The sequence below is a fragment of the Cricetulus griseus genome, chromosome 6, assembly GCF_003668045.3.
Source record: "Cricetulus griseus strain 17A/GY chromosome 6, alternate assembly CriGri-PICRH-1.0, whole genome shotgun sequence".
Classification (NCBI taxonomy): Eukaryota; Metazoa; Chordata; class Mammalia; order Rodentia; family Cricetidae; genus Cricetulus; species Cricetulus griseus.
Genome location: NC_048599.1, coordinates 33,051,861 through 33,079,345, shown reverse-complemented (window position 1 = coordinate 33,079,345; position 27,485 = coordinate 33,051,861). Strand labels below are relative to the sequence as shown.

Below are 27,485 nucleotides of genomic sequence, written 5' to 3'. Positions count from 1 at the left end.
AAGGCAGCTGGATCTCTCTGAGTTCAAGGCCCCCCCAGGCTTACACAAGATTGAATCAGTCTAAAAGAGTAACAGATCCCATGCCTTTAATCCCAGCACTAGAGTGGTATAAAAAACAGAAGCAAGGTCTTCAGTATTCAGTAGGGGGCATTCATTCTCCAGCCACATTGAGGAGAGGCAGCAGTTTGAGACTTGGTGAAGAGCTTGTCTGGATCAGCCCTTTCAGCCTGAACTTGAGGTGAGAGCAAGTGACCGGCTGCTTTGCTTCCCTGACCTTCAGGTTGAAACCCATTATCTGTCTCTGGTTTATTTATTTATTCTTGTTACAAGCTAGCCCATCATCTCAGATTAATAAGGGACTTTTCTCTCTCTCTTGGGGACAGGAGAAAAAAAAAATGTCGGTCCTAACTTCTCCCAGAGGGAAGGCAGAAGTGGTTCATTGCCGAAGAACAGAATCCCAGGATATCTTTTGTATCAAAAACCTCATTAGAAAATTTACTCAGAAGCTGTTTGGGAGGCTCAATATCATCTATCTTCTGTAAGTACATAACTAAGTAAGTTGCGGAACAGATAGGCAGTTCCACTACAGGGCTGGGGAATGTAGCATGCATAAAGTCCTGGCTCCAATTCCCAGCAAGAAAACCACCACCACCACCACCACCACCATTTAAAAACTTTACCATGAGTCAAAAGGGGTGCATTGATCCCATGGGACTTAGAGTGGGCAGTTCACTGTACAGTGACAAGTGTGTAGCAAGAAACCTAGGGGACAGCCAACCTCTGTGTCCTCTAATTGTGTGTAAAGTGAAGACTTCTCATGGGCTTTAGAGTCCAGCAAACTTGAATTGAAATCTCAGGTACAGTCTGTTGGGGTACAACATTACCATGACCAGGTTTTCAGGACTTACTGCATACCAGGCTCTGTGCCTGTCACCATTATGTTACTGACTCCCTCCCACAGTTCTCTGAGGCTCCTGCTGCTGCTTCCGTTTTATGAATGAGAATGGGAGGCCTGCTAAGGTCAGGTTCAGAATGAGTGGCCACGCCCAGGCTTGCTCTTCACCACCACTGGCCAAGATGTTCTTCTAATCTTGAAAATGTGAACTAATGTTTTTCTTCAAAGATGTTGTTCTGTCTGACATATCTACATATATGTATATGTATATTATAAATACATCCCATAACCCTCTGCAAGCACAGGATTAAAATCTTTCAATCAGTTCCTTATTTTTATTGAAAAAAATCACATAGCCTATTGCTTCGTATTTCATGAGGCTGTACCACCCCTCTGTGATATACATCTTGATGTCCCTTCTCACATGGAGTCGGGATGGTTTGTATGATCCATAGAAAGCAGCAGAGGTGATGCTTTGTGACTTCAAGTCTAAGGCACACAGAATCTTGTGGCTTCCCTTGAGCCTCTTGCAGTGCTCCCTCTCAGAATTCAGCTGCCAGGCTGATCAAAAATCCGTATCCTGTAGCTATAGGCAGGCGTTTGCAACAGCCTCAGCAGAGCTCTCCGCCCACAGCCATCATCTACTGCCAGCCCTACACATCAGTCATTTCAGCCATTGAGTCTTCACAGCTTCCAGCCACAGCCACATTTGACTCTTTCACAACACTTGTTCTGCTGAACTCCGTGAATCCACAGAATCAGACCAGCCATACACTCAACCTTAAGCCAGTGGGTTCTTTGAGTGGTTTGTTACAAAGTGCAGAAGGGAAATGTCTGGTGTGAAATGTACGATTCATTCGTTTGGTTAGGATCATTATGAAAAGAATGGGCCTAGAGATTGTAGTGTATGATCCGTAGAGGAGAAACTAGAATAGAGTTTAAATCCCAGGTCTAAAAGCGGACAAGTATGTTAGTTATTTTTTTGTCTCTGTGACTAAATACCAGGCAGAAGAGACATAAGAGAAGGGAGATTTTTCTGGACTCATAGTTCTAGAGGGTATGAGGTCTACTATGGCCAGAGGGTCATGGAGTAGGAGCTTGCAGCATGGCTTATTCACATCTCAGCAGACCAGGAAGCAGACAGCTCAGGTCGGAACCCATGACAGATAGAACCTCTAAGGCCCACCCCCAGCAACCCACAACTGCTAGCTAAGCCAAACATCTCAAAGGTCCCACAATCTCAATACTACCAGCTGGTAGCACGTATTCAGAATAAGAGCCCCAGGGAACCTTGTTCATTCAGACTACAATGACAAGAAGAGAAAAAGAAATAAAATGGAGGACATACTAAAATCACATAAAATGAGAAGAAAATCTCACCTATGTTAATACTCTGAAGTACATGTATATGGACAGAACTCCTCAGTACAAAGATTAAGGTGAGCATGTTGGCTAAAAAGCAGAACAAAAATATGAAAGCACATAAAGACTTAAAGTAAAAGTACTGGGGAAAAGAGATTTGCCATCCACAATCTCTTCCAAAATCCTGTTAGAATTGTTATATTAACAGTAGACAAAATATACTTCAGGGCTAAACTAGCATAACTACAAATAAAAAAGCCACTGCATAATCACAAAAGATTACATTCTTGAAGGAACTATGACAGCTGTAAACTTACATGTTTCAAATGGAGTACTTTTTTCTTCTTTTTCTTTTTCTTTTTCTTTTTTGAGACATCCTGTCACTATGTAGCCCTGGCTGGCATGGAACTCACTATGTAGACCAGGCTGGCCTCAAACTCACAGAAATCTACATGCCCTTTCCTCCTGAGTGCCATGATTTAAGGTATGCACTGGCATGCCTGACTTTATGTGGTTTCAGTGGTAACACCCCCAATTTTCTTATAGCAAAAAATTTACTAGAACCAGAAGAAATCTAGTTATTCTGTTGGAGCCCCTTGAAAGAAACTACTTAGAGAGGCCCCCATCACAAGGGAGAAGGGAGGTGGACCTAGAGGAAAATTAAGGATGTAGCCTATGGTACAATAGTCCTGAGGTTCTAGCAGACCTGGGTGCAGATGAGCCCACTGAGGCCTAAGACAGATAAGGGCTAGACAGATGGCCCAGCAGTTGAGTACTTGAGACACAGGCTTGTATTGTATACCGGCGTGGGTGTTCAGGTGGGCCCATGGAAAAAAGCACAGAGGCATCTCAAGGATTTGTCTCTACAAACTAAACGTGAACTGCCTTTGCCTTATAGTTAAAACAAATACCTTTAGGCAGTCAATTCCATATGTCAAAATCTTTGATCTAAGCCCTTAAGAGGGACAATGCCAAATGCAAAGTCTCAGTCAAGAATACCACAGTGTTCTGGGTTTTTCTTAAACCAAGTTTGCATAGGCTTTGATCCCCTAGGAAAACTCTCAGCCAAGACTTCCAACAGAAGGTACAGGAAATAGGAAGTAACAACATGAGAGGCAGATCAAAAGCTAGGTGCTGATGCTCCGGCTGTAGCTCTGTGGGAATTCTCCCATCATGCATGAAGATTGGTGTTTGGATCTCAGCACCCACATAAAACCTGGGCCTGGTCTCTTGCACGCCTGTAACCCTAGTGTGTGTGCATGAGTGTGTGTGCTACGGGCATCTAAGCACACAAATACACACACACACACACACACACACACACACACACACACACACACACACACACGGAGAGAGGGGGGATTATGAATTTGCTACATTGACAGATTAAAGGAAGAAAAAATATAAAATTATCTCAAAAACCAAAGCATCTGATAAAATTCTTAGTTATAACTAAGCAATATAAGAGAGCTCCCTTAACATGCTGAGGTGGTTTAAAAACGGCCCCCATAGATGCATTAGGAGTGGCATTATTAGGAGGTGTGGCCTGGTTGGAGTAGGAGTGGCTTTATTGGAGAAAGTACGTAACTAGGAGGTGGGCTTTGAGGTCTCCGATGCTCAAGCCACACCCAGTGTGGCAGTTCTTCCCTGCTGTCTGTGGCTGGAGATGTAGGACTCTCAGCTCTTTCTTCATCACCACGTCTGCCTTCATGCCATCATGCTCCCCACAATGATGACAAAGAACTAACTTCTGAACTGTAAGATAGTCCCCCATTAAATGTTTTCCTTTATAAGAGTTGCTGCTCTTCCAGAGGACCTGGGTTCAATTCCCAGCACCCATATGGCATTTCACAACTGTCTGTAACTCCAGTTCCAGGGGATCTAATTCCTTCACACCAGTACACATGAAGAAAAGTTAAATAAATTATTTTTCTTAAAAAGAGTTGCTATGGTCATAGTGTCTCTTTAAAGCAATAAAACCCTAAGACACATGCTAAAGCTATAAAACTATTTAATGCCATAATAATAAGTATTACATGATTACCTTTTACTGTAATAAACAGGGTAAAGTTATCTATCACGTGGCTTCTATTTGACATTGAGCTGAGCATCTTAACTATTGTAGTAAGAATAAAATATGCCATGTGTGATGGTACACACCTGTAATCCCAGCACTCAGGAGACTAAGACAGGAGAATTGTGAGTTCAAGGCCAGCCTGGGCTACATAATAAGACTTTTTCTGAAAACAACAAAAACTAAAGTAAAATAAAATGGTATATGTTGATGGTTGTAAACAAAATAGATTACTTACTGGCAAATGATTTGTTCTTTGTTTTGTGTCGATATGTATTCTTTGACAATTTTGTGCATGTATACAATATATCTTGATCCTGTCTACCCTACTCCCCCTAGAACATCCCTTCCTACCTTCATGTCCCTTTTCTCCTTTCCATTGTTAGCCTGTACCCTTTCCTTTTTAACCCACCAAGTCCAGTTATTCAGGCCTACTGGAATGTTGACTCATCTTGTTGACTTGACCTTGTATAGTTAATCATAGCTGCAGAGAGTTTATGAGTCCTGTGGCCTTGTTCTGTCCAAAAGACAGTATTTCAGAGAACCGCTCCCTGACCTCATTCAATTAAAAAATGACACAGAGACTTATTATGAAAGCTCTGCTTATACCTTAGGCTTGTACCTAACGAGGTCTTATAACTTAAATGAACCCATATCTTTTAATCTATGTTCTTTTGTGTGGTTTGGTTACCTTTACTCTGTACTGTCCATACTGCTGCTTCTCCATCTGGCTGGTGACTCCTCCTTTCTTCTTCCCAACATTCTCTCTGCCCCCCAAATCTGCCTTGCTATTGGCCATTTAGCTTTTTTTTTTTTTTTTTTTTTTTTTTTTGGTTTTTCGAGGCAGGGTATCTCTGACTTTGGAGGCTGTCATGGAACTAGCTCTTGTAGACCAGGCTGGTCTTGAACTCACAGAGATCCTCCTGCCTCTGCCTTCTGAGTGCTGGGATTAAAGGCGTGCACCACCAAAGCCCGGCACCATTTAGCTTTTTATTAAACCAATCACATATCTTCACACAGTATAAAGGAATATTCCACAACAATTCCGTTTCATAGGTGGTGCTGTGACCACTTTTAAAAACCTGTGCAGGTGGGCTGGAGAGATGGCTCAGAGGTTAAGAGCACTGACTGCTCTTCCAGAGGTCCTGAGTTCACTTCCCAGCAACCACATGGTGGCTCACAATCATCCTTTATGAGATCTGGTGCCCTCTTCTGGTGTGCAGATATATATGGAAGCAGAATGTTGTATACATAATAAATAAATAAAATCTTTAAAAAAAAACTGTGCAGGTAAGACAATAGATTACATAGCAACTTTCCATCTTAGAAACTTTCAAATTCATTTTGGATAAATTTGTGGCTCCAGTGTAGTTAGTGTCTAACTGATGACAGACCTAGGACCACATTCATTTATCTGTCTTCCTAGGGGAATGTGACTCCCTGGGTTATAAGCAGATTCCTTTTTTTTTTTTCTTTTTAACATTTTAAAAATTTATTTTATTAGTACTCTTATTTACATATCCACTCCCCATTCCCTTGCCCTCCTATCCTCCCATGCTCCCCACCACCCTTAATGATAAATCTTTCCGCCAGCTGCCCGAGCCCCGCCGCCATGTGGGCACCCAAAATAACACACAGAGACTTATATTAGGTACAATGCTGCTGACCAATGACTAGGATTTCTTATATGCTTGCTCTGTCTTAAGTATCAACCATAGCCATTAACCTATATATTTATAACGACTTATAGAGGGTGCCGGCAGTATGTGTCCTCTTCCCAGGATCACATGGTGGCTCCACAGAGAAGAGAGGAGGAGGAAGAGAGCAATTTCCTGCTTGTCCCTGCTTATTCTGAGTCTGCCTGCTATGTCACTTCCTGCCTGGATCACAAGACTTTCTTTACTACATTTCCCAGAATCCTCCTAGACTCCTAGTCCCACCTAACTTGCTTCCCTATTGGCCAACAGTACTTTATTTATCAACCAATAGGACAAACATTTACACAGAGGACTTACCCCATCACCGCCCCCCCCAACCCCCCCCTCACTCCCTAGGGATAGTGAGGTCCTCCATGGGGGAATCATCAAAGTCTGTCACATCATTTGGGGGAGGGCCCAGGCCCTCTTTCCCATATCTGGGCTGCAATAGTATCCCCCCCATAGGGAATGGGCTCCCACAGTCAATTTGTGCTCTAGGGAATAAACACTGGCTCCACTGTTAGAGGTCCCATAGACTGTCTTGGCCTCCTAGCTGGCTCCCACATTCAGAGGGCTTGGTTTGGCCCAATGCTAGTTCCCCAGCTTTATGACTAGGGTCTCAGTGCTCTCACTGGGTCAGGTCAACTGTTTCTTCAAGTTTTTCTAGCACCTTCTTGGCTCCTTTGCTCATCCCTCCTCCCTCTCTGCAACTGTATTCTAGGTGTATGGCTCAGTGTTTAGCTGTGGATGTCTGTTTCTGCTTCCATCAGATTCTTTAGACTTAGTGTGACATTTACCTGCTTTCATCTCCTTCTACCTCAGTCATTCCAACAGCTCCATCCTCCCATCCAAATCTAGGTCCATCTTCACTCTGCCTCACTCCATACAACTGCTGAGTTAGCTCCGTCTGGCTGGAGCAGGTTGGGCAGAGAATGTAGCTGCCTCCTCCTTGGTGCAAGGGCAGGTTCATTCCTGGGGTATTCAGACAAAGACTGCAGAGGGTGTGTGCCTCACAAATGAGGCCCACCTCCAGATTTTTGTTCCTTTTTAAAAAGCTTCCACAAACCTGTTTTCTCAAATGTTGTATTAATTAAGTCATGTGCTAATTGCCTGAAGGCTTGACACTTGGCAGTCAATTAGTCCTGAAGGCAAGCTGGATAGTGGAGCAATTTGGAAGGTAATTTTTACTTCCTCAGTTGGTAGATAGGAAAGTACAGCTATGCTATGTGGAAAGGGCGTAGTGAAAATGGAAGTCTGTAAGTCAGGCAAGGTGGCACAATGACTGTGATTCCAGTATTTGGGAGACTGAGACAAGAGTACTGTGGAGTTCAAGGCCAGAAGCAACAATTGTGTTAAAATGTGAACCTTCTAAATGGAGCCATTGTGACCAGCCTTAGAAGCCAGTGCACTTTCAGGAGTAAAGGTAAATTTACATTTTCATTTCCTGCCGCAACATCAAGAACATCTGCTCCAAACCTACCTCTCTTTCATTTTCCAGGCCAACTCCTGGCCCTTTGCCAGGCTGACCTAAAGGCTTAATGACTGATTCTTTTTTGAGACATTTCTAAAAATAGTGATTTCTTTTCTCATCTGTTTAGGGGTGTGTGTGTGTGTGTGTGTGTGTGTGTGTGTGTGTGTGTGTGTGTGTGTGTGTGTGTGTGTGTGTGTCCCTAGATTGCTCATTCACAGAGATGCAGAAAAGGAGTAAAACAGGCCTCATCTAAAAACTGGTCAGGATAAAAATGAGCAAAAGAGGCAAGATAAATAAGGGCAGGAATGGAAGCTACCGTGTTGAGAGCAGACATCACACAGTGGCCAGGATGGACAGAGCCCTGCCCTGGCTTCCCATCTGTGTGTGATGAATTCAAGGGAAGATGAGGTCCCTCGCTCACTCATTTAAACAAAGCAGAAACGATGCTGCCTCACCAAGATTCCCACCGAGTGCATTTGGGAAGTTTCGTAAACCAGTGGAACAAATGAGCCATTTGTTACTCCAAAGAAAGGAGTTCTGGTTTCCATTGCTGGGCAATATCTTTGAGCTTTAATGTAATTTGTGTGAAGTACACACAGTATATGCATGTCACGTATACACACAGACACATTATGTACATGGATCTAAGGTCCCTGAAGCTTGTATTTGAATTATTACAGAAGAACAGCTTAAAATCCGTCTTTTAAAAGCATGCCTTTTCCTTCTACCCTTTTTCTCCCCCACCCCCATCCCATAATGGGTTTTATCTGCCCTCCTTACCCCTTTTTTGATCACAGAATGGTTTTTATCTGCCCCTAGAAAGGCATAATGACTAAGGGCCAATAACAAATGAAAATTATATACACAAAAGGATAATGCTACAGAAGTCACTTTTTATTATGGCAGCTATTTGGAAATTGTAGCACATTTTCCCCATTGAAACAAAGTTGTTCCTGGCTGGATTCCCAGGCCAATCCATAAAAGCTTATTTAATCCATAATGTCTGTGCAGGATGGTACCGTGTTAATTGTGCTATAGAACCCAACCACCACCCTAAGGTTCCCATGGATAAATGCATTTCAAGCTAAAATTGAGATTCCAGGAACATGTTGTCCCTTGCTTCCCTGGGGCGATGGCAGCTCTCTGTCTCAAGTTCTTGACCACCTCTTCCTGCCCACCACTACTGTGATCATCATATCTGATGTGTGACGGGTCTTGTGTGGTGGCTGTTTTCTCATGTGAACTAGAGGCATGGTTCTTAGCTATAGGTTATGGTCTAGGGAAGAAAAATCCAGAAAGCTGGGGGGGGGAGACAGAGATAGAGGGGGGAAGGGGGAGGGAGGGAAAGAGAGGGAAAAGGAGAGATGGGAAGGGAGGGAGGGAAGGAGGGAGGGAGGGAGGGAGAGAAAAGGACTCAAAGTCTTTGCTGAATTGAGAAGTTATGGGCTTTCATTTTCTTGTCAGTGGATCCCTGTGTGACTACTATATTCTAGAAATCTACAGGGCCTTTCTTTCATTAGACTTGGCTTGGGTAGGGCTTTTGGACCATGTGTATCTTGGTTCAGTTCCCCATGGCTGAGGGGGAAGATCTGTGTTGCTATCTGAACCCTCCCATGAGGAGGAACAGAAGCTGTGGGTGCGAATGATTGACATCCCAAGGACTTTGTTTCCTAAAGATTTCTGTACACATAATGGAATCCAAAGATCTTTTACCTGGTACACACTTACACAATTTTAGTTTGAAATGTGTTGTCTTTGTTTTTATAGGTACTTCCTACTGATAGCAGAGAAAACTGGTTTCTCATTTGTGATGTAAATTTCCTGCTAAAATATTCAAGCCCAATTTGAATTGACTTAGAGAAAATTATGAAGCTAAAGTACAGGGTGTGTGTGTGTGTGTGTGTGTGTGTGTGTGTGTGTGTGTGTGTGTGTGTGTAAAGGACTGCTGTTTGATGAACTGTTTCAGTCAAATGATTTGAAATCAAGTGGAAACAATAGAGTTATGCACAGTATGGACTCAGTATGGATTCTGAACTTAACATTTCTTTCCTTTCTTTTTTTAGATTTATTTATTTTATGTATGTGAGTGTTTTCCCTGCATGTATGTCCGTGCACCACATGAATGCCTGGTCCCCTTAGATGTCAGAGGAGGGCATTGGATCCTCTGGAACTAGAGTAAAGGTTGGTTGTAAACCATCATGTGAGCTGAAAACTGATCCTGGGTCCTCTTAGCTGCTGAGCTGTTTCTTCAGCCTTTGCATTTACATTTTAAAAACACACAGCATATGAATTCCAATGTAAAACTCCCCTCAACACAGAGACGTCGGAGTCAGGGCATGCCTGTGATGCCAGCACTGAGAAGCTAAGGCAGGAAGGAGGATGGTGAGCTTGAGGTCAACTTGGGCCAAATAATGAGAATTTACTTTGGAGAAAGCAAGCAAAAGGTTGGGAAGGAAAACATTGACAGTCATGGGTTATTTGTGGGATACAGTAACTCCTGACATCTGATTTTCAAAGTGTCTTTAAGATAATACTTAATTTTTTTTACTTTAAAAGATTTTATTTATTTATACAACATTCTACTCCCATGTATATCTGCACACCAGAAGAGGGCACCTCATTAGGGATGATGGTTGTGAGCCACCATGTGGTTGCTGGGAATTGAACTCAGGACCTCTGGAAGAGCAGTCGGTACTCTTAACCTCTGAGCCATCTCTCCAGCCGATAATACTTAATTATATTCAGCTGAGCAAGTGAAAATTGCCTTTTAATTTGTACGCCCATGTTCTTCGTGTGAGTAACTGGGTCCTGGCTTTTACTCTCTTGGTGTACCACAAGGCAGGCTGTCAGGTAGGTGGAATGGTTGAGATAGTTCCTTGGGGACAGCCTACCAGAGTTAAGAGCTGCTGCTTCTCATCATCAAGGTGCTAGGAAACCTTAGCTTTCCCAAGACCCCTCTGGGTCTCTATTTCTGCAGCTATTTCAGGCGATGCTGCATGTGATGGCTCATTTTTGTTGTCAAGTTGACACATCTCGGGAGAAGGACCCCATTGGGTAACTGCCTCCATCACTTTGGCCTTGGGGCATGTCTGTGGGCCATTTTCTTGACTTCCAATTGATAAAGAAGAACACACAACACTGAGTGGTACCATTTGTACACAGGTGGCACCTGCAATGAGAAAGGTAGTTTGGGGCTGGAGAGATTGCTCATCAGTTAAGAGCTTGTTGCTCTCCTAGAGGTACCAGTTAAGTTCCTAGCACCTATGTGAGGTGCTTCACAACCATCTCTAACTCCATCTCCAGGGGATCCAACACTTCTGGTTTACACACACACACACACACACACACACACACACACACACACACACACACACACACACACACAAACAAACAAAAACAAAAACCACTTAAACAAAAGGAAGGTAGCCTAGCATTAGTGAGGCCACAGGTTCAAAAGCTGAAAAGAGAAAGAGAGAGAGAGAGAGAGAGAGAGAGAGAGAGAGAGAGAGAGAGAGAGAGGAGGAGAGAGAGAGAGAGAGAGGGGAGAGGGAGAGAGGAGAGAGATGCAGGAGAGGAAGGGAAGGAGAGGGAAGGAGAAAGGAGAGAAAACTCGGGTTGTACCCAAGCTTAGGTGAGTCTTGGATGTGAGCCTAGGAGCATGCTAGTAAGTGCCAGTCCTCTGTGTTTTCTTCTCTAAGTTCCTGCTTTGAGTTCCTGCCCTGACTTCCCTTAGTGATGATCTATGACCTGGAAGTATAAGGTGAAATTAACCCTTTCCCCCTAGGTTGCTTTTGGTCCTGGTATTTATCCCAGCAATAGAAGGCTAACTGGTGACTACAGATGTTCAGATTCTATGTGTCTCAGCCTTGGGTCCTGGGCTCAGGGTTTGGAAAAACTGTATAAGAATCCCAATAGAGCTGGAACTAAATGCAGCTTTGCCACAGGAGACCAGCCCATCCCAATTTGTTCAGGAACTTGCTGTGAGTCTCATATCCTGAGTATCACCTCACTCTCAAGCAAAGGACAGTTGGCCACTCTAAGTGTGTTGAGTGTAGATCAACACAGTGGTATTGCTACCTTGGAGAAGGTAGAGGAAGTATGCAATAGACTGGTATTCTACCCAGTGTGCAAAGGATGGCTATCAGATATTTACTGTTATAAAGGTAACACTTCTAGTGAAAACATAATTTTAAATAGCAACTTGGTTGATGACTCCATGTACCCTGAACAAACACACCCAAACTTTCAGAAGCATCATTCTGCCAACTCCAGGTGTGCACAGACCTCACGCTGCAGCTCCAGAGTTCCAGTAGCCCAGGAAGAAGACTAAGGCCTGCCTTCACCTTATTTAGGTTGTCTCTGTTCATGTGTGTATTTTCATCATTTTCACAGAGAAAAAGCAAACCTTGCTGTTACCCTCTGCAATGACAAGGAGGAGATCATGGCCCATGCCATCTTCTTGGACTATCCCAACTGGAATGTTGCCAATCAGGACAACTGGGTGTCGCTGTTCCGGGAACTTGACAGTGAAATCCCATGCACAGTAAGAAAAGTATACAGCCTGTTTATTAGAACAGCCTGACTGTGGAAGGGAAGGCCTGGTATCAGACTGATGTTATTTCAGTTTCTGGGTGGAGAAAATCCAGCACTCATGCACATCATAGCAACATCGTAACATGTTAAAAACAAAGTGATAGGATTCTGGAGGCAAGGGAGCCAGAGTATGCAGGGTGGGTACATGGTGGCCCCGTCAGCCATCTGCCCCCAAGGCCTACCTTATGCTCTTAAGTGAACAAGAGCAAAGAGTTGGTGTGTCAGATATGTATATCTAGATACCCCACATCTGTCTGTGTGTCCTTTTGTGAGGTCTGTGATATCCTAGGAAGGCCACTGTCACCTAGTAGTTGGCCTAGGAATGACAACTGAGCTTCGGACTTAGTCATATTGTATAACGTTTAAAACACCGTCTCGGAGTATGGTACCTTTGATATCAGGTAGCCATTGTGGATTTGACATTAGCTAGTCTGAATTGGGATGTGATGAAAATATAAACCATACACTAGATTTGAAGTACTTAGTAGGAAAAACTGTGTGAAGTATGTCATTAGTGACTTTTTAAAAATATTAATAATCCAGGTAATAGGTGAAAACCTGAAGCAGTAGGATTTCCTGTGAGTTCAAATTAGTCAGTGTTATGTGCTATGAATAACCTGCCAGCCAGGTCATTGTCACAAGACCTTGTCTCACAAAGTAAATAAATAATCAACTACAATTTTCATATTATGTGTTAACTATATATTGAATGTTTTAGGTTAAAAACCAACATTCTCATCCTTATTTTTGTGTGTATGTGTGCTTATGTCTATGCTGTGTAAGTATATGCACGTTTATATGTGTGAATGTGGGTGCACACATGCTGTAGCATGTCTGAGCAGGTCAGGGCAATCTCAGGTGTCAATCCTTGCCTCCCACCTTATTTGGGCCAGGTTCTCACTTTGTTGTTTATCTGCTGCATTTGCCAAGCCGCCTGGGCCTCAAGCTCCCAGGAATTTGCCTTTCTCTACCTCTCACATTCCTGTAGGAATGCCAGGGGTAGGGGTATAGACAGGTGTGCTACAGGCCTGGCTTTTCTATGTGGGTTTTGAGGATTTGAACTTAGATCCTCACACTTCCAGAGCACTTTTGCCCCGGAGACATCTCCCCGGCTCCAGTCCTGTTCTTTTTAACCATACTTGCCAGAAAATGTGGAATTACATTGTGGGTTGCATTTATAACTTACATTATTTTTCTGTCGAGCTGCACCGATTAAGCCTTAATTAGTCCTCAATGTGTATTTTATCCCATCAGTGTTTGAACTAAAGTAATGGTTTTTTTGTCTTGAAGATGTGTAGAGAGTAAATCCTAAATTATGTAGATAAATCAAGCAAGTAGTAAGCCTGTGTGCTCCAAGTCCAGCCCCGTTCAGTGCAGAGCAGATGCTGAGAAAGGTTGGGACTAAAGCATTAATACATAGAAAGTGCTCAGAACCCTGTAGTCTCTTGCTACCTGAACTTTGGAGAATCTCCAAAGTATCTCTCAAATGCTTTTTGAGAATCTTCAAGGTCACAGGTCAAACTCATGATTCTTTTCTCGCCAGTTCCTTCTGAGTGCTTCCAAGTCACAGGCTAGCCAACAGACGTGGAGACAGCACATGGCTATGTAGTTGGTAACCCAAAGCAAAGTTACCTAGAAAACCACAGTCAGCTCTCTCCTTCTACAGGTTCCACACCATAAATTCAAGTGACTAATGATGGAGAGGGTTTTAACAATTGTACATGTGTTGAACACATGCAGAGCTTCTCCTTATTATTCCCAAACAACACGGTAGAACAGCCCCTCAAGTCATGCTTACACTCTTTATTTAACGTGATAGGTAATGTACATCAGACACATGTGCTGGTTGCACACAGACACTACACCATTTGATAGAGGGACCAGAATTGAACAGTCATCGATTTTGGTATCTGCAGAGGTCCTGGAGCCAACACCCGCAACTGACGCTGAGGGAGGGGCAGCATGACGCTGAGGGAGGGGCAGCTTTACTAAGAAATCAAGAAACCCCAAGTTCCCACTTCCCCAGTGGAAATGCACATATTGTACTCAGCAGTTGCATTTCCATTATTTCTGGAGTGCTCATGAACACAGGGACGGAGAGATGGCTGTAAGGGAACACTGTTGTTATTCAGGCCAGTTAATCTCCAAAAGCCAGAGGACAAAGCCCTTTTAAAACTGCCGAAAGCCCTGGGAGAATCTTGCTTCTCTGCATTTTTAACTCCCAGGTTTTCTGGATAGCAGGAGTGATAATTTGATTTGGACTCGGGGAATGTTGAACAAAAAAAGCCTTTGGATTCCTAATGCAGCATCTGCCTTCCATCCTTCAATTTCATAAGAGAATCTCTCCCTCGTGTCCCATGAATAGAGCAGCAGCTGCTGGCTCAGGAGCCCCAGGGAAAGGGTGATTGTTTCTCACTTGGCATAGACACCCCCAAAGGCAAGACTATGGAGTCCATAATCGATTTCACTCCCCTGCAGGCTCTTCCCTACCCACAGTTCGTCCATGAGGGCAGGCACAAGGGCTGGGCACTCTAGACTCACAGTCCTCATTTCCTTAAATAATTCTGGTGAGACAGAAGGCTGTGAATGAAGTGACAAGAGGGCTTCAACTGTTACCTGGGTGTTTTGTCACTTTGATGTAAGCCGTCACCCACAAGCGCTGGCCAGCTCTGCCCTTGGGACTGCTGTGAGCCCTGCTGTGTCTGGTCCAGTGTTTTACCCCCATTCCCCTTTCTTCCGCAGCCTCTGAATACACTGTTTATGCATTTCTTCGTGGCCGTGGACGAGTATGCCACTGGCTGCCTCAGAGAGGTCATCCGGTGAGTGGACGCCACCTCACAGACGGTGGTCATGAAAGAGGCCTTATGGAATATTTTTCAAATGACACAAAGTTCTTTGGAGCCTTTAATTTGCTTATAGTTTATTGTAACATTAACCCTCTATTAATTTAATAGCAGCAATATTTCCGAAAGAAAAATAATCTAATTCTTTAAAAGCCATTCTCTACCCAGCCTCTGTTTTTAACTGCTATCATTTGAGGCCAACAGGTAGTACAGTAATTTAAAGAAATGGATCAGGGTGGTCAGGAAAGAGTCAAGACTCGTGGGCTTGTGCGTTTTCAATGTAGGATTTCCTCAGTCTCTCTTTAGAAGCCCGTATTGACATGACAACCTGCAGAAGCATCCCGAATGTGGCTGTGTGGAAAGATGATGAGCAGGGCCTTTGAGCCGTGGCGATGCATCTCTGACAGCCTGTTCAGATCATGGGGTGGGGGTGGGTGGCTCAGCTTTCAAGTCACTTTGTAATGTCACACCAGACTATCCAGATGCCGGGTCAAAGGTTAATGTCAGCAGAAATCTGGTGTGCTGCTTGGACATCATGCCCTTTATTCTCTCGACCTCCACCAGACAGACAGGAGGGGAGCTCTTTGGAATCGAAGGAAAAGTAGATGGGAAGGAGTTGCATTGCCTAGGGGAAATGCTCTGGCCCTGACAGGCAGGGAGCGACCGAGTCCATGTGACTTTCCAGAAATCTCATTTTCAGGAGCAGGGGATGTAATTGCTTTGTTACCAACACTGTCCCACCCTGTCTTTCCTCCCCAGGACTGTGTTCAAGACAGTACCAGAACTGCATTTCATATTCCTTATAGTGCCAACCTATGTGAGCCTAGGTAAGGCCCTCAAAGTCTAGTGTCCCCAGAAGCTGAAGGGAGCACTCTTGGGAATGGGAAAGAAGATTGGTCACCAGACTTTATGTCATGTTTGTACTTGATTACAGCCAGTAAATCTCCAAGTGGAACGGGGACCATGATTTGTTCTGAAATCCTAAAGTTATACCTCAGTTAAAGTGTATGTTTCTTTCTGTGATTTAGGTTCACCTCTGACAACTGTATTTAGCCAAGTGGGAAACATTCCATGTTTGACCTATGATGAAGACTTTGCAGTATACATATGTCACAGGCATGACCACTACCCTCAGCTGCACATTCGCAAAGCCAGGTACAGTTGGCACATGCCTGTGTGATGTAAACTTCACAGGATGGTCGTCTTTATGAGAGACTTGTTTTGTTTTGTTTTGTTTTTCTGTGTAGCCCTGGCTGTCCTGGAACTCACTCTGTAGACCAGGCTGGCCTTAATTTACAGAGATCCACCTGCCTCTGCCTCCCAAGTGCTGAGACTAAATGTGTGTGCCACCACCGACCAGCTATAAGAGACTTTTTAAGGAATCCTCAATCAGTTAGATTAAATTTGTGTGATACTCATAGCATTTGGAGATTCTTAGCATCTCCTTGTATGGCATAATTAGCAGGACTATCTGATGATTCTCATTTGGGTCTGTGTGGCTGGGGAGTTATGCATTTACTACTAGGATTCTAAAACGGTCCTTAATCCTGCAGCAAGTAAGAAAACTTTCAAATAAAACAAACTTGAAAATGAATCTGCCTATTTAGTTTTCCTCGTAAAACCTATTTGTGTTTTAACACTTACAAATAAGGATGCTGGTCCCTCCAAGAGGGATTTTCCAATTGAAGTCTTTACCTTCATTGTCTTCATGACATTGCCCAAGTGTAGCAGTTTAAGGGTATAGCTGTGCCAAAGTATGTTTTCCAAAATAGTCCTATACCATCTTTCACCATGCTTCCTCCCCTGCAGTGTGACTTCACTGGTCATTTTGTGACCTGGCAGGCTGTGTGTGTCCTCTGTGTGATGCTGGGCAGTTGTGGATGCTGTTACCGGCACAGCTTGGTGGAAGGGTGTGCTAAGCCTTGGAAGCTTCTGCCTGGCTCTCGTGGGATGCTTGCTCTGAAGGCAGTCAGCCATGCACATGGCTGTGATGGAGAGGCCTCATATTGGCTCGGGTGTCATCCCCAGCCCAGCTAAACATGACAGTCAGCACCACACAGCTGTTTGTGTGACCCATTATAGACATCCAGTGAGGGGGTTCCCTTCAGGTGTAGGCAGACAGGGAAATGGACCTCAAAGAGGTGAAAATGAATACTTTGGGGAGTCTGATGCTAGGTGCATTGTTGCTAGTATATATTTATTATTGTTATTTTTAAAACAATCTTATTTTACATACCAATCCCAGTTCCATCTCCCTTAGTCCTCCTGATACCCCTCCCCACTTCTCCTCACTGCACACCCCCATCCACTCCTCAGAGAAGGTGAGACCTCCCATGGGGAATCAATGAAGTCTGTCACATGACATTGAGGCAGGACCAAGGCCCTCCCTCCCTGTATCTAGGCTGAGCAAGGTATTTCTCCATAGGGAATGGGCTCCAAAAAGTTAGTTCAAGCACTAGGGATAAATACTGGTTCCCCTGCTAGCGGCCCTACAAACTGCCCAAGCCACCCAACTGTCACCTGTATTCAGAGGGCCTAATTTGGTCTTATTCAGGTTCCTCAACTGTCAATCCGGAGTCAGTGAGCTCCCACTTGCTCGGGCCAGCTGTTTCTGTGGGTTTCCCCAAAATGGTCTTGACCCCTTTGCTCATATTATCACTCCTCCCTCTCTACAACTGGACTCCAGGAGTTCAGCCCAGTACTTAGCTGTGGATCTCTGCATCTGCTTCCATTAATTATGGATGAAGGTTCTATGATGACAATTAAGGTAGTCATCAATCTGATTACAGGGCAAGGGCAGTTAAGATACCCTCTCCACTATTGCTTTGATTCTTAGCTGGGGTCATCCTTGTGGATTCCTGGGAATTTCCCTATTGCCAGGTTTCTTGTTGCAAGTATATTTAAACACAGTATAATTTGGGGGAAAAGTTTCCTGGTGTAATACAATTCAATTATGCACAAGAAAGCATAATTACAACGAAACTCAACTCAGGGTACATGTCATTTCTTCCAAGAAGATGGGTTCTGGAGATAGGCTGCCTGCATTAGCTTAAGGGCCTATGAAAGGATCTGGGTTGGTCTCGGCCATACAGATAGCATAGAGGTCATTTGGGCTGTTAGCCATGTCTGGTCTGGTTGTGAGAGCTTGGAGGAGCCCCTGGTTATACAGGTAATATAAGGGCTAATTTAGACTATTAGCCACCTCTGGTCCTGGTGAGGGGAGCTTGACATGACCTAGCGCAACAGAAGATGCAGCTCACTGGGCTATTCATCACCTCCAATCCCCAGCTTTCTGGAAAAACAGTTTGTACCTCCTTCCCTTTCTGGGTGCTTAACATTCCTGGTTTCCCTGGAGATCGATGGGCACAAGCACCTTCATGTTCCCAATAAACCAGCCTAAGGGACACCTTCTATAGTATCCTGAGGCTCCAAGTAGGGATACTTAACTGCCCAGTTCCAGCCTAAAATTGTGAGGACAAGCTAGCCTGCCTTGAGTAAGAGTGTATTGGGAAGTCATTTCACACAGATGATCGCTCCTCTGTGAAGAATAAATTGTACCCTCTTCACCCATTTCCATATTTGATGAATGTTTACTTTTGAAAAACATCAAATTTGGCAGTTTTTAAAAAGCAAGAGCATGTAGTACTACAACATAGTTTTTGGTCCCTCCCACCCCCGAGACAGGGTTTCTCTGTATTGCTTTGGAGGTTGTCCTGGAACTTGCTCTGTAGACCAGGCTAGCCTTGAACTCAAAGAGATCCGCCTGCCTCTGCCTCCCAAGTGCTGGGATTAAAGGCGTGCGCCACCAATACCTGGCTAACGACATAGTTTTTAAGAGTGTGTGATAATGACATTATAGATCTAGATTCTGATCTTGGTTCTGACACTCATCAGTTGGGTTAATTTGCAAAAAGTAATTGTTGTTGTGTGTGGGTGTGTGTGGGGTCTCTCTGTTACCAGTGTAGCGTGGTCCACAGCACAGAACTCTTGGTGACAGTCTGTGACCTCCTATTGTAAGTCTAACACTTAGTGTACCTCTGATTACACGTAATAATCCAAGAAGTACTAAATATTTATTTCAGGGGCTAGGGGCTTGCCCAAGTTGCTGTGGTTAATCCCATCACCATATATGTTACAAAGGGGCTGAGAGTTCGGTGGAGGAGAGGGGCCTGTCTGCAATAAACTACAAGGATGTTGGTTTATAAGAAGGAAGGACACAGAGAAATAAATACAACCTCATATGCCCTCCCTCCTTAAGAATAGCCCTCTGAGTGTTTGCTCATACACACTGTGGTACATTCATACAGTGGATGCTACCCCATTCAATGGAATGAGCTGCTTCTATAGCATCCAATCTCAGAAAAGTCATGCTGACTGAAGAGGGCAGATGGAGAAAAAAAAAAACAGACTGGTTACCTCAGTTGTATGATGTATGCAACAGTAAAGCTAATATGTAGACATCAGGTTGGTGGTACTGTGCTGAGAGAATGGAAGATTGGGAGGGACGAGAGGGAATTCTTCAGGGGGCGGGTGGCAGTTCTGAGTGCACAGATGCGCACATGAGCAGTTGTCTAAGCTCATCAAACTATATTCTGGGATCATGCACTTTCTTATATGTTATCATCTCTCCATGAAGGAATAAAAGCTTCAAAAGAAAGTGGCCTCTTGAGTTTGGTCTGGTGGGGACAGGGGATGAATCAGAATCCAAAAAGGCAGAGTGGGCAAAAGTGCAAAGGCAGGAAGCTCCTGGAGTGGCCAGCACCAGGCAGATAGGCAGGTGTAACTGTTCCTCCATGTGTGGAGGGGAAGGCAGCCCCCTGGGGAGGGATGCCCTGAGCTGTTCAGGAAGTTACATTCTTTAAAGACACTTTATTGACAATGGACTTACAAGTTGGCAGTTTTGTTTTGTATGGGAAATTTCCATAAATGAACATTCTAGGCTATTTTAGGAAAACTGATAGCTATTAGACCTTTATCTTAATTTTATTTTAAAATCTCTCAGTTTTTCCTTGCCATTTTACCACCTATTTGAAGGATAGGTTCTCTTAGTAAATGAAGCACGTTCTCAGATCAGAAAAATATTAGGAATTAAAATTATTCATAGCTAGGTACACATGCAAGTACTGTTGACCCGACATAGTTATTCTGCATCCAAGCGTTCAATCAAGATACTTCCTCCACAAACAGCAACAAAACACACTGACAGGCTGTGTGCTTGCTTGGTTGTAAGGTCCTGGGTTCAAGCTCTAGTTCTACAAAGAACAATGAAACCACTAAAATATTTTGGGAAAAAGATACACTTCTGACCCTGGCATATTGGTACGTGCCTGTACTCCCAGCGTTTGGGAAGAAAAAGCAAAAGGACCCTAAGTCATAGCCTATTCTGGGCTACATGGAGAGACACTGCCTCAAAAAACAAATATACTGGAGTTAGGGTGGGGTAGCTGTGGGAAATGGCTCAGCAGTTAAGACCACTTGCTACTCTTATATAGGACCCAGGTTTAGTTCCCAGCACCTATATGACAGCTCACAACTGTAACTCCAGCCTCAGAGGATCCGATACCTCCTTCTGGCCTCTGTTAGCACTGTATGCATTATACAGTATTGTGATCATATGCTCTGTTAATTATGCACCTAATATAACAACTCACTATCTTTATTGTTAACAGTAGCTGGAGGTGAAGAGACTCCCGGGGCCCCACTTTCCCCAGGGATCTCCAGGCAGTTAATGGTTACCGAGGGAGGGAGAGACATTTTCTTCAGGTGTATCCACTAGTAGATTGTCCATGCTCCTATGGCTACCCTTACTCATGCTCCTGTAAGCAACCCCAGTGAAAGACATTGGGCTACCAATTAAAAAATAAAAAGGAAAAGGTAGAAGGTGGACTTAGTGGGGAAGAGGAAGGCAGTCGGCATGAGGAAGAGGGAGACTAGAGAAGGTAATAAGAATAGGGCAAATAGGATCCAAGTACGTCATATATGTGTTTGAAAACGTCACAGCCAATTGTTATTGTCATCCATAACTTATGATAATAAAGTCATTAGAATGAATCTTGTTCTCTCTGATGACTGAGTGTTCCAAGATGGCCTGGCTGTTGTGTGGCTCCAATTCATTTAGTTGTTATTTATGGAAATGATGATGATAGTAGGTCTCAACTCTCACCTTGATCATGTTGATAAGTATGTAGAAGACTGTATTTGAAGGAATTTCCAGAGACGATTAACTAAGGTGATGACAACCTGAATGGTGGGCAGCAGCATCCTATAGTTTGGAGACTTGTTTGGAATAAAAGGAAAAGTGGGGAATCCAGAGGGTGCACACATTGTCTCTGCTTCCCGATGGTCGTGTTCCCGATGGGCATCACAGCCAAGACACACTGAAGCCTTTGCACCCATGAGCCAGAATACAATTTTCCCAATTGTAAGTTGTTTTGCTCAGGTATTTGTCACAAGGACGGAACACACCAACTAACACAGAAACTTAACTGTTTACAAATTTTTCCAGAAAAGAGATATCATGGGAAAAATATTAATCATGGTGTTTTATCTTCAATAAGATAGGTACCTAAAAAGGGAATTTTTGAATAATAAATACTAAGATTTAAAATAGTTATCAAATTGTTCAACCAAAATATGTGTCTGTTTATATCATAACCAATAGAACTCTGTTTTCTTAGACCTAGGGATTCTAAAGATTATTTAAAGATGCTTTTTATTTTTTTCAGAGCTAGAGAACAAACTAGAGGTTTTACACATGATTTAATGAACTGTACCTCCAGACCCTGGATATTTTCAGTTAGTAAAACATTTTTAAGCTGCTAGAGAAAAATAGCATTTTGTTGTTTTAAATTGCACTCAATATGTGGTATGAGTGCCATTTTACAAGTTCCATTTTAGATGAGTGAAATGCTTAAATTTAAGGGTGTTTCTAGCATAGAAATCATCCCAATGGATGATTAAATGTATGGACAGTTCTATAGGGGGAGGTGAGGTTGAATATTGGGGAACGAATACCCACAAACGAAAGAGGTACATTTCCAAAAGTATTTTTTAAATAATGCTTTGCTACATTTGTTTGTATGAGCGTGTGTGCATGAATTCACATACTACATAGCACACATATGAAGGTCAGAGGACAGCTTGTGGAAATCAGTTTTCTCCTTCCACCATGTGGGTCGGAGGGATTGAACTCAGGTCGCCAGGCTCAGGTAGCAGCAAGCACTATTGCGCACTGAGCCATCTTACTGGCCCCCCAGCATTGCGGGTTTTTTTTTTAATTTTAAACATATAGTTAGTGTACCCATTTGGATCTTATGAATGATTATTTTCCAGAAGAATAGTAAGACCTAAATACTTTCAACATAGGCATTCTGCAAGACATTATTGTATTGGAAAAATTGCTTTTAAATGCAATGCTGAAGGTGACGTGCACAGAAGCAGCCCATCAAAAAAAAAAAAAAAAAAAAAAAAAAAAAAAAAAAAAAAAAAAAAAAGGTCCATTTCTTTTATTTTTAAGTAAGATGATTCCTTTGTTAACTTGTTCCCTGGTGCTCTATCTGCTTTGTGACAAAGCAAATTAGGGGAAAAAAGAGTTTATTCTGGCTCATAGTTCAAGACTCCAGGCCATCACGATGGAGAAGTGAGGCAGTGGGGTCTTGAAGCAGTGGTCACACTACATTTCACCGTCAGCAGAAAGCCATGGATGCCTGTGGCTGCTTGGCTCTCTCTCTAGGTTTCTACAATCCAGGATCCCAATCAGGGAATAGTGCCACCCTCAGTGGGCAGGGCTTCCTGCCTCAATAGACAAGAATACCCTCCACGGTTTTGTCTAGAGACTAACCTACCTGGATCATCCCCCACAGGCATGCACAGATCACTTCCTCGTGATTCTAGATCCTGCCAACTTGATACCAACCCTCATTTTTACAGCAGTCGATAGTTCTCAGTCTCGGTTTTTCCCTTGCCGTTTCCTTCCTCACCACTTCCTTGTCTTTTTTCCTCTTAAGACTTAGGAGGACGGGCTATGGTCTTCCTATGAGCAGGGCCCACAGAGCTAGAAATAAAGCTCTGGATAATTCAACCCAAGGTCTTGATCATGCAGCCTCTGATGGCTGATTGTTTTGTTTTCCACACAACAGAAAATCCAAAAGGAACAAATAGCAAAGGGGATGTTGTCCTAATGCAAAGAGATGAGGAAGGAGCTTTTATGTTAAGATAAATAAAGAAGGCACAGTAGTGAATCCAGGTGGAGACTGTGACACCAAACAATGCTTTTGCCTGAAGAAGCTACAGAAGTGTAACATTTTAAAGGCTTTTTTATCCAAAAATGATAGGTTTTAATACTCGTAGATCTCAAATTGCCTGTATCTTGAAACTTGTGTGGACTTACCTCCTCAAGAATGCTAGAGACACAAAGACATTGCATGACGTCATGGAATAGGCGTGGCTGCACGTCTCTTAGGCTGCCACTTTATACTTATTTCCCCCACATTTGACATCTGTTTAATCAGTAGCTACTTGCACTGATAATTAATGGTGATGAACACAGTTCTTAAGACACTAAACCAGGGAAGGGTTTGGGGATGTAATTATCCCTCAGCTATTTAACTAGCAACATATTCAGAACCGAATGAATTAACACCGTAATCCCTTCTCCCGTTTCTTTCATTTAGCCACGTGGAAAATGATGCTGTAATCTGCTCTTCTACTCAGACACTAATTAACGAAGTTACTCTTCCCTGTCTTTCATTATGTCCGAAACAAAGCCTAGCTGCTACTGGACGCACCTTTAAAAACCACTGTGGGCTTAATTAATCTTCAGTGGTGGATGTGAGATGCTCATGGCCTGGAAACCACTGGCATGGTCTTGGGAAGGTGGGGGCCTCTTTTCCAAGCTCACATGGGTGTAGGGAAGACTGAGCCAAGAGAAGGGTTATGTACTGTCTGCTAGTGTTGTTAAATAACTCGAGTCCCCCTGCAAGGCAGCCAGCCTATTTGCAGATGACTCCACTTAATCATGTTGGCTCAATTATTGTGTTTCAAAATAGATGAAAATTTTCTTTGTCAGAAGAGAGGAAATCAGGAACTCCATAAATGTTTAAGGACAGGGAAATGCTAATCACCCAAATTTGATTGTTACAGCTGCATATTTGTATCAAGTCATCACACATACCTCATAAATATGTACAACAAGGAATGCATTAGTAAAGAGTTTAAAACTTTATCCTTTAAAAAAATAAAAAGGAAATTAATATTTAAAACAATGTCTTTTAAAAAACACCTACATTTCATGAGGCCAGCCTGGTCCACAAAGTGAGTTCTATGACAGCCAAGGCTATCACCCAGAGAAATCCTGTCTCAAAAAACCAAACTAATCAAACAAAAATCCCCAAACAACAGCAATAAAACCTACTTTTCATTTCTTGAGGTAGTTATTTTTTAGTGTACATAATTCTAAATTTATTTTTTGGTTATTATTCATTTATTTATGTATTTATGTCCATGGGCGTTGGTCTGCATGTATGTCTGTGTACCACATTCATACCTGGTGCCAGAAGAAGGCATTGGGTCCACTGGAGCTGAAGTTACAGACAGTTGTGAGCAGTAGTGTGGGTGCTCGGAATTGAACCCAGGTTCTCTGGAAGAACAGCCAAATGCTCTTAACCACTGAGCTATCTCTCCAGCCCTAGAAGTTAATTTTATGATAGTCTGATAGTCTCTTGCTTCTTTCAATTTGATTTCTAAGCAGTTCTAAGTTCTAAGTTCTAATTCACAGGAATTAATGTTTTGTGCTGTACGTTATGAAGATCCCGAAGCCTTTTAAAAGGAGATGTAGAACAATTTCAGAATTTAGCCCGGGAATTTATTGTCACAAAATTTGGGGAATTTGTCACCAACTCCCCACCCCTCTGGATTTGTGGTTTGGTGTCTATCCTCTGGGAGCAGTGGATTACCACTGCCAAGATGGGCACATGGATCCAATCCCAGTGGTGTGGATGGATGGTAGGGACTTACATGGCCTGGTTCATGCTTTGTAGTCTTCCTAATGCACAGATAGCTTATGTTAACCCCCCCCCATAACTTTAACTTTTCCAGCAATCATAAGGTAAATGTCTCTAACCGCCGGTTTTAAAGTTCTAGAAAGGATAGAAGATTTAATTTTCTTAAGCAGGACCACTAGAGGGCACAAGAGATCTTGGAAAGAAAATGGTACTTCATTTTTGACCAGAGGATGAAAAGAAAAATCTAGTTGCCAACAACTCCGTGTTGCCCCTTCCTATGTTGAGACAGTGTTCTTGCTAAAAGCATGATTTGACAAAGCAATCTGTATTCTTTGGAACTAAATTGAATTCTCTATCATTTTTTCAATTACACTACAATAAAATGTATTTGTGGCATTTAAAGCAACGACTTTTTTAGTAGTATATTTTTAAGTCTAACGCAGGACCTTTAGATATGGAAGAAGCTTAGAGGGCAGCTGAGGAGTCTGGGTAGCATTCTGGATGCGCAGGCTGCCTCTGTGCTGTGCTGAGGTGAACTTCCCCACCTGAGGATTTGTACAGTCACTTTGCAAGCAGCAGGTGATACACGAATCTCTCTAACTCAAGGGAAGCCAGCCTGTCCTTTTTCCTCTAGGATGGTGGTTATATAGAGCAGACAGAATGTTGCATCAGTGAAGTGATCTGACAAACTGTTTGTCACCAAGAGACTTAGCTGAGCTGCCAGGAAGAGTTCTATGGGATCCAGGACACCACCATGTACCTCCTGGTTAAATGACTCAGTGAAAGGATGGATAAGTTTGTCTTTTCATCTTTTCCTTCTTCCAGAAAGTCAGTTAGAGCTGCCCACACAGGCCATCCTTAGTTTTGCCACACCCTAAGTTTAACCCAGTTCCCCAAGTGAGGTGTCTTTGCCAGTCTGTTAGTTTTAGGGTTTGAATTCAGGCCCATTTTTGTCTAGCCTGATTTTTAGAGTCTGCTGGACATTTGAGTGCCCAAGAGAACAAGTTTTTACAGGTTGGACCTTTTGTTCTCTTAAGAAATTATTTTATAGTTGATAGCATCGACAAGCCCACAGCTTCTCCTCCCAAGCCACATTCTGAATGAAGATATAAAGGAATGCTACTTCTCAGAGAACTGTGTCTCTGTTGTCCTTTGTGCTGATGGACAGCACACTTTGTGCAGAGTGGTCATCACCTTGGGGATGCTGGATAGCCTGCAAATGGCAGGATGTGCTTGTTAAGTGTGTCACTCTGGCACAGAGATGGCGCTGTGGTCTCATCTGCCCCTGATAGACAGTGCTCATAGTCAATGAGTGAGTGAGTGTGTGTGTGTGTGTGTGTGTGTGTGTGAGAGAGAGAGAGAGAGAGAGAGAGAGAGAGAGAGAGAGAGAGAGAGAGAGGAGAGAGAGCTCTTAGACATTTTATTGCATGGATGGTTCTCCTTAGCCAGAGGCGTTCTTGCCATGAGGCTGGGCTTTGTCATATGCCATTTGAGACTTGGAGGCTGATGTCATCTGTTAGCATTAGCGCTTAGGGTGATGCAAGATCTTAAATTATCGATTACCCCAAGGAATGCATTTAGTGTGTTGAACAAGTTCCTCTCTATCCATTTTGGAGAAGAGCTTAAGGGACAGTATTCAGAACTCCAAGGTGTGAATGTTTACTTCTTGTTTTTTTCTCAGGTGAATTGGTATTAAGGTCTGATTTTGGACAACTTTGTTAATGGAAGGTTCATGGCTAGGCTTAGCGCTTTCTGTATCTCCAGATCTTTATTACTGATTTTAATATCCAGAGTATTATTTTTTGTTTAAAATTATGACTATGTTTTTCTTTATTGTATGAAACATTGACACACATACACAGTCACACACACATATACACATATTCATGAAAATTGGGAGCCACAATTTTATTAGGTATGTATCTAAATATTCAGCATATAATGATCAAATCTACGTGCATTAATGTAGTTAACATTACCATCTTGAACTACTTTTTCTATTTTATTTTGTTTTGTTTTTGAGACAGGATCTTACTATGTACCATTGGCTGGCCTGAAACCCTCTATGTAGACCAGGCTGGGATCAAACTCACAGAGATTTGCCTACTCCCCACAATCCCCCACCTTGTGCTCAATTAAAGTTGTGTTCCACCATATCCAGCCTTAAACTTAAAAAAAAATCATTTATTCTTTGAGAATTTCATATATTCTATTTTGATCATATTCTTCCCTCTCCTCCCAAATTGTCCCTCAACTTCATATTCTCTCTTTCTCTTTAAAAACTCCTTTAGTCTAGTTTGTGCTGGCTGACTGCCCTGGGTGTGGGGCCTCCCCTGAGTGTAATCCACTGAAGAAAGCTGACACTCCTTCTCCCAGCTGCACTGAAATGTAGATAGCTCCTTGGCTAGAGGTAGGACTTCATGCCCGCTTCCCCTCCTCTGTGCTGGGATTTTTGTCTGGCTTGCATCTGTGCAGGTCTTATGCATACTGTCCCAATCTTCGTGAGTTGGTATGCACGTCTGCCTTGTGTTTGGAAAACTGTGCTCCCT

General features: G+C 43.0%; 1 protein-coding gene across 1 annotated transcript in view; it reads left to right on the top strand.

The window, feature by feature from the left end:
• Positions 1 to 27,485, top strand: part of Cfap61 (cilia and flagella associated protein 61) — a 289,348-nt gene that overhangs the window by 3,499 nt on the left and 258,364 nt on the right. The window contains exons 2-6 of the mRNA XM_027421600.2: positions 384 to 538; positions 11,892 to 12,042; positions 14,835 to 14,911; positions 15,695 to 15,762; positions 15,964 to 16,090. Coding sequence (XP_027277401.1) covers positions 396 to 538; positions 11,892 to 12,042; positions 14,835 to 14,911; positions 15,695 to 15,762; positions 15,964 to 16,090 — 566 coding nt within the window. The 5' untranslated portion in view covers positions 384 to 395. The remainder of the gene's footprint in view (positions 1 to 383; positions 539 to 11,891; positions 12,043 to 14,834; positions 14,912 to 15,694; positions 15,763 to 15,963; positions 16,091 to 27,485) is intronic.